At 30.8% G+C, this 12,257-nt stretch overlaps 1 protein-coding gene across 2 annotated transcripts; it reads right to left on the bottom strand.

The window, feature by feature from the left end:
- Positions 1-362: 362 nt before the first annotated feature.
- LOC127705716 (uncharacterized) lies at positions 363-11,888 on the bottom strand. Of its 2 annotated transcripts, XM_052210092.1 has the most exons (4): positions 11,849-11,888; positions 10,353-10,430; positions 9,481-9,529; positions 7,219-7,390 (listed from the first exon to the last, which is right to left on the bottom strand). In XM_052210092.1, exons 2-4 carry the CDS (start codon positions 10,402-10,404, stop codon positions 7,291-7,293), a joined length of 201 nt encoding a protein of 66 aa, XP_052066052.1. In that variant the 5' UTR covers positions 10,405-10,430; positions 11,849-11,888; the 3' UTR covers positions 7,219-7,290. The 2 variants fall into 2 exon arrangements, 1 of the variants encoding a protein (XP_052066052.1); XR_007983938.1 differs by lacking the exons at positions 7,219-7,390; positions 10,353-10,430; positions 11,849-11,888 and adding an exon at positions 363-390 and having other exon boundaries at positions 9,481-9,526.
- Positions 11,889-12,257: the final 369 nt, after the last annotated feature.

Genomic DNA, 12,257 nt, shown 5'->3' with positions numbered 1-12,257 from the left:
TTAAAGGAAATAAAAAAACTTGCCAATTAAAGATACTTTCACGAAGCCATGAATACTCATTATTCCAATTTAATAATCGTTTCTTAATTTAGTCAGTGCAAAAACATTTTAAATATTAAAAAAAAAGCACAAAGAAAAAAGAAAACAATAGACATTGCTGCGGATAAGAAATTATATAGTACTTTAATAATAATTTTATTTTTATTTTTACAAGTTTTACAGTAAAAGTAACATCATTTCCGGGAGTATGTTGCTTCGGGTTTTCTAGTACTTGTAAATTTTAGATCCCGGAATTTACTTGCCGTATCCGTAGGTGCATTGTCTGTAAGAACATTTGTGTCTGAAGCACTGCAAGGTCTTCCACTGTATCCTACACTTCTTTTGACAAGCCTAAAACAGGACACGAATAGAAATGTATATTGTTGAAAACATTTTTTATCATACATTGTTTTTATTGATAGTTTCGAAGTATATCTAAACATTCGGAATAAATCATTTGAATAAGGAATGACTTTTTAACAAATTGATACAACAAATAATAACATTTACAATGCAATCCCTTTTTACAGTATTTGACATTAAATTAGAACGACTGTAAACGTCATAGAGAATACATTCTGACTGGCCTATATATCATTAAGGTAGACAGGTTTTACTATGTAGCAAATTATATGACTGTGATTTATCATGCGTGCTAGCTGAATGATGAAATGTGATTGTTAACTCAGCTACTTTTTTCCAGGAAGGATCAACATACCTAGAACATGTAGAACTAAATAGAAACGTAGGAACATCTCATGCATATATGGTTCGGTAAACCACTTTTACATATATGCAAGCTAAATATATTTTTCCCATTTAATCTTCAAGTCTAATTAAAATTATAGGCCTATATTGTCTCATTTATTGTACAATAAGAAAACATTTTGGACTTGAATAAGATAGAATCTGGAAAGAACACAGCACACTATGTGAATATTTCACTTACTTTTCCAGAAGTCCATTGTCTTCCAGCATTTCGTCTTTAGCCAAGTTAACTTGAAATTTTCAAATAAAAAATATTAATAAAGCATTGTCCGTTGCTTCACATTTAATAAAGCTTTTGTCATTAACAATCGTCGTGAATACGAATTAACGTTTGTTTCTTTAATATTTACATGTGTCTTTTAATGCAAAATCTGTAATAATTTCGATGTAGTGATTCCCACCTAACCACTTTACCAACCATAAAACCATTGCGATGGTACTAAAGATATTCCACGTTTTTGCATTTGAAATCAATAAGGATTTTGCTCTATTGAAACTTTTCACATTTCCCCCATAAGGAATTTTACAGTTTAATTAACAATAATTTCGTTCATTGTTGCTTTTATAGCTAGTTTGTTTAGTGTTTGATGAATATGTTTGTCCCTGGCAACCATATATGTTATAAACATGTTTATACACAATATATATATATATACACCATATATATACCATATATATATATATATGGTGGTGACTATCAAGCGTCAGGACTATTATTCGTGTCTATGGTTCCTTTTGAATTTAAGAAAAAAACTCAATGTTGATTGTTTTTTATTTTCTCATTGTTATATTTTTGTACCTCTTAATTCTAAAATATCTGTAAAAATTGTCAAATGGTATTGCATATCCAAACTTTAGTAAGGACCATTTAGGTTAACTTTTTTTGTGGATGTAATTAAATTTCCAACTTGGTTGAAGCAAAAATATATTGCAATCGGGCTTAAGTCTGAAAATCTAAATTTAATGTCCCCAACTGGCTCTTGACCACAGTTTAAAAAAAATCTGCTCCGTTTTAGCAGAATTAATCCGAAGAATTTACATTTATTTTGGAAATGATTGGAAATTAGACATTTATCAGCCCTGAGGTAGTTTGGTTAATAAATTATTATTGATGTACCCTTCTTGTCAGCGTGGTATAATATATATATCTGATGTTGATGGTAAAACATATATCAACAGTAGTCGTAATATTGTCTACAATTACCGTAGTACATGGTGTTGATTTGCCTTTATTTATTCAGGAAGAGGACAGATGTGTGAAATTGATGTTCCTGTGTATTTTTCTGAGGTTCCAGAAATATAGAGAATCCATACTGGGTCAATAATACTTATATATTTATATATTTCCGTGGATAATACCGCTACGTCATTTGTCAGGAAGTTATCAGATGCCATTTTTGTTGTGTTTTAATGTTGTTTAAAGTGTTCTTTTGAAAGGTTTAGGGCTTTGAATATCACTGTTTTACTGAAAGAAAATTCTTTTAACGTGTTTAACTAGAACACTGTTTTATGGAAATTCTGACAACTACAATGTAAATGTTTCCCGTGGATAATACCGCTACGTCATTTATCAGGAAGTTATCAGATGCCATTTTTGTTGTGTTTTAATGTTGTTTAAAATGTTCTTTTGAAAGGTTTAGGGCTTTGAATATCACTGTTTTACTGAAAGAAAATTCTTTTAACGTGACTTTAACTAGAACACTGGTTTGTGGAAATTCTCACAACTACAATGTAAATTTTGCTGAGACAATCCCGTACCTCACTGATTATAACGTTTATTTTATCGGTGAATTTGATTGTTGCACAAAACAGTTCTATTACATTATTAAAGAAAAAAACAAATCAAAGTACTCATTCATTATTGGTTAACTTTCTGAATACAACTAAATGTTGGGACGTGATGTATCACACACATCAGCAAACAATCAATATAACAGTAAGCAACATTACAGAGACAAATACATATTTTGTAACTGGAATCATGCAGTTAGGAAGGACGCTTTATCATTCAAAGTAAAATTATACTTACTTCAATTCAGTTTGTTTGCATTCAAACGTTCCTACAATACATCAACTCGGCTGGTTATAAGAAGAAGAATGAACAAGTCCTTATAAGTGTACAGAATATTAACATATTTACACAAGAGTATTCTTGTTTAGAGATTCATTACCATTGCATTGGCAATACGTTTCAACTACCTTTCCTCTATATTCCAGATAAGGCAGTGGTTTATTTAGTAGAGGCAATTACAGGGTTAATTATAATTTCTAATATATTTGTACTGTTTGCATTTCTTAGAAAAGAAAACCAATCGCCTGTTACTCATCTTCTGACACCTTAACTGCTATAATGTATACAATTCATTTTGCTTTCTCTTACCATTTCGATTATAGAAATATCATCCCAGCGGTGTATGTTTTCCCTATCCATTTTGTATTTTTTACGGAGCAGTAAACCTACTAGCAAATATGTTTCATAAAATTTCTGTGTATATTACTGTTTATTTGTGTATACAGAAAACGGTTGCTCTCAAATTTCCTTTCTGGACAATGAGAAACTTAAACAAAAGAGCTAGCGTTATGTTTTCAGTTGTAACATTTACATCAGTTTTGTTATTTATACTCCTATAATCAAAATTGGTCTCAGTACATTAACAGATGTTGTTGGTAAATGTTGCCTTGTCAGAGATGTCTACATTAGTACAGCAAAAGTCTTAGGAAAACTTTACATCGTAGTAGGTTTTCTAAATGCCCTAGAAGTCCTTGTAGATTTTGTGTGTACAATCTATATAACACGAAAGTTAACGTGTCTCCGAGATAATTTGCCTTGGACCGATAACCCAGTAGTCAAGAAAAGGAACTGTGCTTCAGCAACTACAATCGTTATCATGTGCATCATTTTCATTTTGTCTGAAATCTTAAACATTGTTCAAATTATTCAATACTATCAGGCTGGAACAGATTTAATTGAACCATATCATACACGGTTTGAAATAATGAAACAAGTCTAGTATCTTTGTGTAATGATAGGTTCCTCTCTTAATTTTATAGTATATTTAGCATGTTGAGTGAGAACCTTAGACAGACGATTTTTACCTCTTTCCGAAATGATGTTCGATGTATAAACTGTTTGTAATTTGAATTCATGTTTTTTTTTGAAGGCTGTACGGAAGCCTATAATTGCTTACATCAACTTCATTTGAATAGATAGTTGTCTCGTTAACAATCTAACTTCATCTCCTTATTTGAATATTGAAAGAAAGTGAGTGTAGTATATGACAGGAATATGACAGTTGTTTTATCCTTAGTTCTGTTGATGGATAACGTTTGAATTTGTTTGTATGGACTTTCCCTTTTATAACTTACCTTGACATTCGTGTTTTTTTTGTGTTATACTTTTTATATTAATATTCAGATGTTTTTACTTGTATATATTCCTAATTTTTAGTATGAATTGATAAAGCTTTACACACGGAAATTGACAACAGAATCTTTCAATTCGAAAACTAAATTGTTATCGTGGTTTTTCCTTGAATCATTCATTCAAAGTTTGTATAGCTTAATAATATGTTATTGCAATATCAAACAAAATGATTGGATACATGTTACATTTATAAATAAAACTTTAACATGTTTAAGAATGAAAAGTTAGAAAACATATGTACAAAAAAAAAAAAAATTATCTAACCCTTTAATGTTTTTATTTGTGACAAGTGTTTGAGATATTGATATTGAGTTATATGCATCGCTTACAAACAAAAGTAATGAATTATTTATTTGTTGCATGAAAAATGAAAACAACATTTGATAAGTTTCATGCGTCTGAATTGATGCTCTAGGTTTACCCTTATCAGGAATGCTCAAAGTCGAATATTCAAATACAACGTATGTATCAGAATTGACACTAGAAGAGCTGTATGACCAACAAATGTCCTTAAAAATAGCCAAATCCATCTAAGGTCAACTGCGTTATTTTGTTTGAATGATTTTACACTAGTCATTTTTTGGGTCCTTGTCCTTCGGTGTGTGCCAAGGCTCCGTGTTGAAGGCCGTACTTTGACCTATAATGGTTTACTTTTACAAATTGTGACTTGGATAGAGAGTTGTCTCATTGGCACTCATACTACATCTTGTTATATCTATATATTAATTATAAATTATTGACCCAGTGTGGATTCTCTATATTTGTTTGAACGTGTAATATTATTGTGGGCTTGATAAAGTTAATTAAGCTTCCCTAAATGATCCGAAGCATCTCAAAGTATCCTCTGGAGGACACTGAAAAGAATAAATATTATATGAACCCTTATGTATTATTTGTTCTGCTCGTACTGTATGGGCTTGAGTATCCAACTTATTACTAAGTAGAAAATATAATTCATCTAATGGATAACGAACATGAATATTTATTTTCCAACCTTCGATTTTTTTGCATTTTTGATTACTCTAATCCATTGACATGCCTTCAAGCAAAGAAGAAGTAATATTAATATCAAAATGTGTTGCCGGTATATATTAAGTGATTTTATCTTTTACTCTGCTTTTTGATTTTCAAAACTATATATACTAAGTACGACGGGAGTACTATGATTTTGTATGTTTTTGGTAAACTAATGAAAAACTAATTTCCATCAACCCTATATGACTTCATACATGTATTGTGACTATTCCATTTAATGCTTCATATTATAAAGTGTTTAATTGCTCTGCGAGCTGATTATAATTATGACAAATCAAAAGTGTTTGTTTTTATATTTGAGTTGCTTTATTTGGGCTTAAATGTTGTTAACGAGTTTTAGTTGTAAGTCTAATAATCTAATAGCTACATGTATAGGATGAGGCACAAAAGTCTACCTTCAAACTTTAGAAATATTTGCTTTTAATATGTTTGATCCTCACATGAGTCCTTAAATATGTATGTAGTTTAGGTAATAGTTGAACATGTTGTCAGTTAGATCATTCGATAATTGCGATATATACATTGCTGATTATAGTAAGTATTTTGTCCTATTTCCTAATCAAAGTTTAGAGATGTTATGACGAGTGGTGAGCTCATTTGTAAAAATTTATTATTTCCCCCAAATTATTTATACACGATAGGAGTCCATTGTCTATTCTGTGTAATACAGGTCCATATAAAAGTCTGTTATATTTCTACTCATCAAATACGCTCTTGAATATTCGTTTGATAATTGGAAATAACACACATTAATACATAGTTATTTTCCATTAAAAGTTTAAGGTATAATTTTCAACAAATTTGTTGAATTTACCTTCATCAAGAAAACTTAAATCCGAATATTTGAAAACCAATGATATACATGATACATAAGAGCCAAAACAGTTGAAGAGATAGAGATACATACTTAAAAAAAATGTGTGTAAACAAGTCTTTAAAATCATCTTTCGCTAACTGCAGCTACAATTACTGCTCTTTTATCTTTTGTTCCTTTTGTTTTTATTGGTTTATACCTATCTCTTCATTAAGGCTCTAAGATATTTGTTTTGTAGATTGTCCTAATTTACCAATTTCATGAGGGGTAGGGGGCGCAAGGAAGGTGATCTCTAGGTTTGAGCGCTTAAACTGTTATAAATGTGCCTTTTTGAAGCCAGGCAACAGAAATGTAGGTTACTGTTGGTAGGTGTCTGTTATACTTTGATTTTGTATCAGTCATAATGCTAATTGTTATTAGATATAAGAAGATGTGGTATGAGTGCCAATGAGACAACTCTCCATCCAAGTCACATTTTGTAAAAGTAAACCATTATAGGTCAAAATACGGCTTTCAACACGCAGCCGTGGCTCACACTGAACAGCAAGCTATAAAGGGCCCCAAAAATGACTAGTGTAAAACCGTTCTAACAGGAAAATCAACGTTCTAATCTGTATACAAAACGAGAAACGAGAAACACTTATGAACCACATCAACAAACGACAACCACTGAACATCAGGTTGCTGACTTAGGACAGGTGCAAACAAATGCAGCGGGTTTAAACGTTTTAAAAGGCGCCAACCATCACCCTACCCTGAAACAATAGTGTAATATCACAACATAGAACGACACACTATAACATGTAAAGATGTGTTAATTAGACAGCAAACCAGCATCACAATACAAAAAAGGCATCACGATGATAGCGTGTAGTTTTCAACAATAAACAGGCGTCTATTCAAAACCATGTATTGTAAACACATGTGACTAAAAGAAAAGAAGAGATTACCAATTAAAGATACCTACACGAAGCCATGAATAAAAATAATTATTCAAATTGTATAATCGCTAGATCGATATTTCTTGATTTAGTAAGTGCAAAAACATTTGAAAAAAAAACAATAAACATTGCTGCGGAAAAGAAATTACATACACATATAATAATAAAATTTACTTTTATTTTTACAAGTTCTACATTAAAAGGAAGTTCATTTCCGTGTGTCTGTTGCTTCAGGTTTTCTAGTACTTGTAAGTTATGGATGCGGGAACTCACTTGCCGTATCCGTAGGTGCATTGTCCGTAAGAACATTTGTGTCTGTAGCAGCACGGATTGAAAAGACTGCAAGGTCTGCCACTACATCCTACACTTCTTTTAACAAGCCTAAAACAGGACAACAATATAAATGTTCATTTGCTGAAAACATTTAATATCATACATTGTTTTATTGTTGATTTCGAAAGAAGAGTCGAAAGATACAAAAAGGACATTTAAACTCAAAAGTCGAAAATAATCTGACAACGCCATGCCTATAAAAGACAAAAGGACCGACCGTATACAAAACACAACACAGAAAACTAAAGACTAAGCAACACAAACCCCTGGCAAAAGCTTAGGGTGTATTATATCTGAACATTCGGAGTAGATCACTTGAATAAGAAACAGGCATGGGGTAATCGTAATCAGCTGTAATTGATTACATTTTGCAATGTAATCCAATGTAATCAGTTATCATGTAATTTCTGATTACAAGTAATCGTAATGTAATCGATTACAATGTATGAAACAGGTATACTTATGATTACTTCTAGATTACTTTAAGATTACATTCATATGATTACTGGCTGATTACAAATTTTGTATTTGAAAAAGTTTTTGATATACAATATAAAAATAAGAAGATGAAGCATGAATGAAAAATGATCAAACTAGTATTCACTATAACGGATGGTTGTTCAATGTGATTGATTTTATCATCTATATAACAACTTTACTATAACCAAGTTTGGCTGGTAAAGTGAACATGTGTGATATATTTTGTAAATAGTTTACTAAAGGTATTTACCTTTCCAAATGTTCCATTGTAAGTTTGAGTTCTTGTGATACAAGAATATGCTTTGAAAACATTTCGTGTTCCTTGATGGAACATTTTTGATATTAACACCAATTTTAGTTTACACAATATTTTGATAAAAAATACATGGACATTAAATACCATTTAGCTCCAATTTTGACTTTGAGGATCGACATAAATGAGCCCACTTAAAGTCTCAATTAATAATGAAATTTAAAACCACATTTAATTTTTTTTTACAATTTGTATGTATTTTTCTTTTCCATAAATATTTTGTTCTCTCTAACTTTATCAAGTATTGAAATTTTTCAAACAATTATATACATAATGAATAAAAACTACTTATAAATTTATATATATTGCAATTAAGACAATTAATTTTTCATACCCAAGCTCACCTATTGTCTGTCAAAAAATTGAAGTAATGATTAACACCTGTAAACACATGGATGTGTAAATTATATCCCCACAGACAATAAAACTACTTAATTGATTGTTCAGGTTTGATTTCTAATTGGGCAGTTGGCTAAACATTTTATAAAAACCATGTTGTATCTTTTACACTGAAAAGCACACTTGTCTATGCTATCAAACTTTACACATGTTACACTGCTTCTAGTTGTATTAATTCTTAATAAGATGAATAAATTAGGGATTTGAAAACAAATTTATTTACAAAAAATAGCTTTTTTTTTAGAATAAAAAGTTTCTTTAGAAATTCTTCAATACTACATTATACAATGTAATCATAAGTAAACAAAGTAATCATGATTACTTTAAAGAAAAGTAATCTAATGTAATCGATGACATTTGAATTTAGATGTACTTGTAATGTAATCGATTACATTAAAATGGCAAAGTAATTGTTATTTAATCGATTACGATTTAAAGTAATCAACCCCACCACTGATAAGGAATGACTATTTAACCAATTGATACAACAAATCATAAAATTTACAATACAAGCCCTGACGACAGTTTTTGATGTTCAATAAGAACGACTATAAACTTCATAGAGAAAACATTCTGACTGGGCTATATATCATTAAGGTAGACAGATTTTACTATGTAGCAAATGACATGAGTTTGATTTATCAGATTTAGCATGTGTGGTCGCTGGATGATGAAATGACTGTTAACTCGGCTACTGTTTTTCCAGGGAGGAGCAACATACATTGAACAAATTAGAAAAGTAAGAACATGTTATGCATGGTTTGGTAAATCAGTTTTACGTGCATGCAGGCTGAAAATATTTTTTTAATTGAAACTTGAAATCTGATTAAGTATGCCTATTATCTGACTTATTGTACAATAATGCATTTTTTTCCAACTTAAATAAGATTGAAACCGGAACGAACAAATCACAATATGCGTATATTCAACTTACTTCTCAAGAAGTCCATTGTCTTCCAGCATTTCTTCATTAGCCATGTTAACTTGAAATTTGTAAATCAAAAATATTAATAAATGATTGATAGTTGATTTACAACTAATTAAACATTTGTCATTCACAATCAGAACGAAACAAATATGTAACGTTTACTTTTAGTATCGTTTCTACGTAATAAAGTTGAAACAGTATTTTCCTCTTAACCACTTAATTTACCAAAAACCATGACGCCATATCTCCGTTTTCATAGTCATGATAGTGGTGTTGCAAAAGATATTTTATATTTTTAGTATGTGATATTAAAAACGCTTTTGTTCTTTTGAACCTTTTCACGATTTCCCTATAAGGAAATTTGCAGCTTAATTAACAATAAGAGTTTTGTTTATTGTTGCCGTATGATGCCTGTCAACACTCATGAGTTCATGTCAAGGTTCCTTCCTATTCGATTATGATTGACTCTGATTGCATTTTTTTACTGCCGAAGGTCAGTGGTTCTCTCTTTGTCTTTGGTCTTTTTTACTTTTTAATTCGAGCGTCATTGACGTGTCTATTGTGGACGAAATGCGCGTCTGGCGTACATCATTTGAATCCTGGTATTTATGATGCATTATTTGTACTCAGATTTCCTCTACCGAAACCAAAATCTCCGCCATTATATTGCCATTTGTGCTGATAATTGCATTACACACACAAAAGATCAATCAATGTATGTCATTAGATTAATTGTACCTCCGTTAGTTGAATCTTTAAAGTCATTAACTGTTGCTGTACAAACTTTTGTATTTTAATTTTATTTGTGCGAATCTTTCTAAAATAAGATAAACATTAAACGTATCTGATACCCGATGTATTCATATTATATTTATTACCTTCAGCAAAAACCAACAGCAGAGAGACAATTAAAAAAATAGAAACCTTCATTCTTATATTTTATTCTTTTCCAGAATCTGCAAATAAAGACAAATGATGTTCATACTTTTCATCAAAAGATACAATTTTTTGGATGTAAAACGACTGTAGAAAAATCGGTTTAAACATTGTACATGCTAGATTGTATGGTGTTTTTTAATAGTTTTGCCATTTTGCCGTCCTTACATTTTTAGTTTGCGTTAGAATTTCATTTCCTATAATAACCGAATTTCAAATATTTTAGTTTACAGTTTGTTTGCGATCTTAAACATGAAATCATAGAATTCTTTGAAAAAAAATCCCTCCAAAAGCAATCTCGCAAAAATTCAACAGAAGATAGACTTATTACTTTCCTTCGCTTCCTATGTTCTTATTGGCATGCATGATACACTTTGAAGGTTGTAGCTAAGTCAACTTAACTGTTACATTTCGTTGACAGGTACATTTTTTGTACTTTGACTTGTAATTTGAGACGTTTTTGTTTTGTCAGATACTTTTTCCTACTTTCAATAAAAATGTTTTTGCAGAATATCACAAAAGTCAAACCAAATTAAAGAAAAAAGAAAGGCGAAAGATGCCAAAGGATCATTTTCACTGAAAAGTAGAAAGTAAACTGACAACGCCATGGCAAAAAAAAAAAAGAAAAGGACAACACTACAGTATACAAACACAATATAGAAAACTGAAGACTGAGCAACATGAACCCTACCAATAAACGGGGGAAATCTCAGGAGCTCCGGAAGGGCAAGCGAATCCTGCTCCATATGTTACACCTACATGTCATATAAAATAGGTTGAAAAGCTTTATCAAGTGATAAGGCATCACACAAAAGATAAAAGGTATTCGATTCTAATCCTAAGAATTTACATAATTCGTAAACCATCGGACATGTAAATTTTGTTCCGTGAAACTTTACAATTCATCAATTTAAAGGGAACAAATAGTACAACATCAATAACAAAATGGAAGAGCACTTTCAACTAATAATTCTAAAACGTTGTGCTAAATATGCATCTAATGATTTAAAATTTTAACAGTAAAAGTACAGACCAAAACGGAGGACTGACTGCAGGGGTATTGAGTCTTTTGGAGAACAAACAACACCATGCAGCACTAACATCCAGCGAATGATTATCACAACTCACGAAATGTATAACGTGCTAAAAAAAATAAACCAGTTGCTCGTTCCACTAAAAAGGAATCACCAATTGCGTCCGAATACAAATATGCGAGACCAAACAAATCACAAAAAATGTTGAAACTAAAACAATATTAATGACACTTTATCATAACTGTTCGATTCAGATATGTTTTTTAAAAGATATATTTACACCGTAAATATAATGATCAACTTATAGGTTACTTAGCAAAATTTGCACAAAACGCTATATTACTTCTTGACAACAAATATGCTTCGTTACTTGATTTAAATTCAATGACTAAAAAATAACTTACATAAAGCAAATGCAACAGTTTACTGTCTGGACGTCCTGCAAAAAACCTTTTCTGGCTTGTAGCTTTTATACGCAATTATTACACAGACAATTAACAAATTCAGTGTACCGAACAATTAGCATCCTGCTTTGTGGTTGCACGTCCTTTCACTGTTAATGTCATTCGTGTTTAAACAAGGTTTACAGCTGATTTAAATTGTCTCTCTTAAAAAAAATCTATTTTTGTCAATTATTTAGATTACTTTTTATGTGTATCTTAACCTTGATGACGACAATTCATCTGGGTATTTCCGAAATACAAAATGATTGATCCCTAGGCCAAAAATATGTACTAGGAATACCTCATTCAAAAGAACAGGACTAAAAACAAGATATGTCACTTCAATATATCCGATGGAATTGCTCGGGTC

The sequence above is a fragment of the Mytilus californianus genome, unplaced genomic scaffold (assembly GCF_021869535.1).
Source record: "Mytilus californianus isolate M0D057914Y unplaced genomic scaffold, xbMytCali1.0.p SCAF_6, whole genome shotgun sequence".
NCBI lineage: Eukaryota > Metazoa > Mollusca > Bivalvia > Mytilida > Mytilidae > Mytilus > Mytilus californianus.
This window is presented reverse-complemented; position numbering and strand designations above follow the sequence as displayed.

What these genes read in the sequence shown, in the direction of transcription:
- LOC127705716 (XM_052210092.1), bottom strand. Translation starts at nt 10,404, where the DNA reads ATGAAGGTTTCTATTTTTTTAATTGTCTCTCTGCTGTTGGTTTTTGCT. An exon ending in GCTGTTGGTTTTTGCTGAAG is followed by an intron (nt 9,530 to 10,352) that starts GTAATAAATATA and finishes ACAAATTTCAAG; the next exon opens with TTAACATGGCTAATGAAGAA. An exon ending in GACAATGGACTTCTTGAGAA is followed by an intron (nt 7,391 to 9,480) that starts GTAAGTTGAATA and finishes GCTTGTTAAAAG; the next exon opens with AAGTGTAGGATGTAGTGGCA.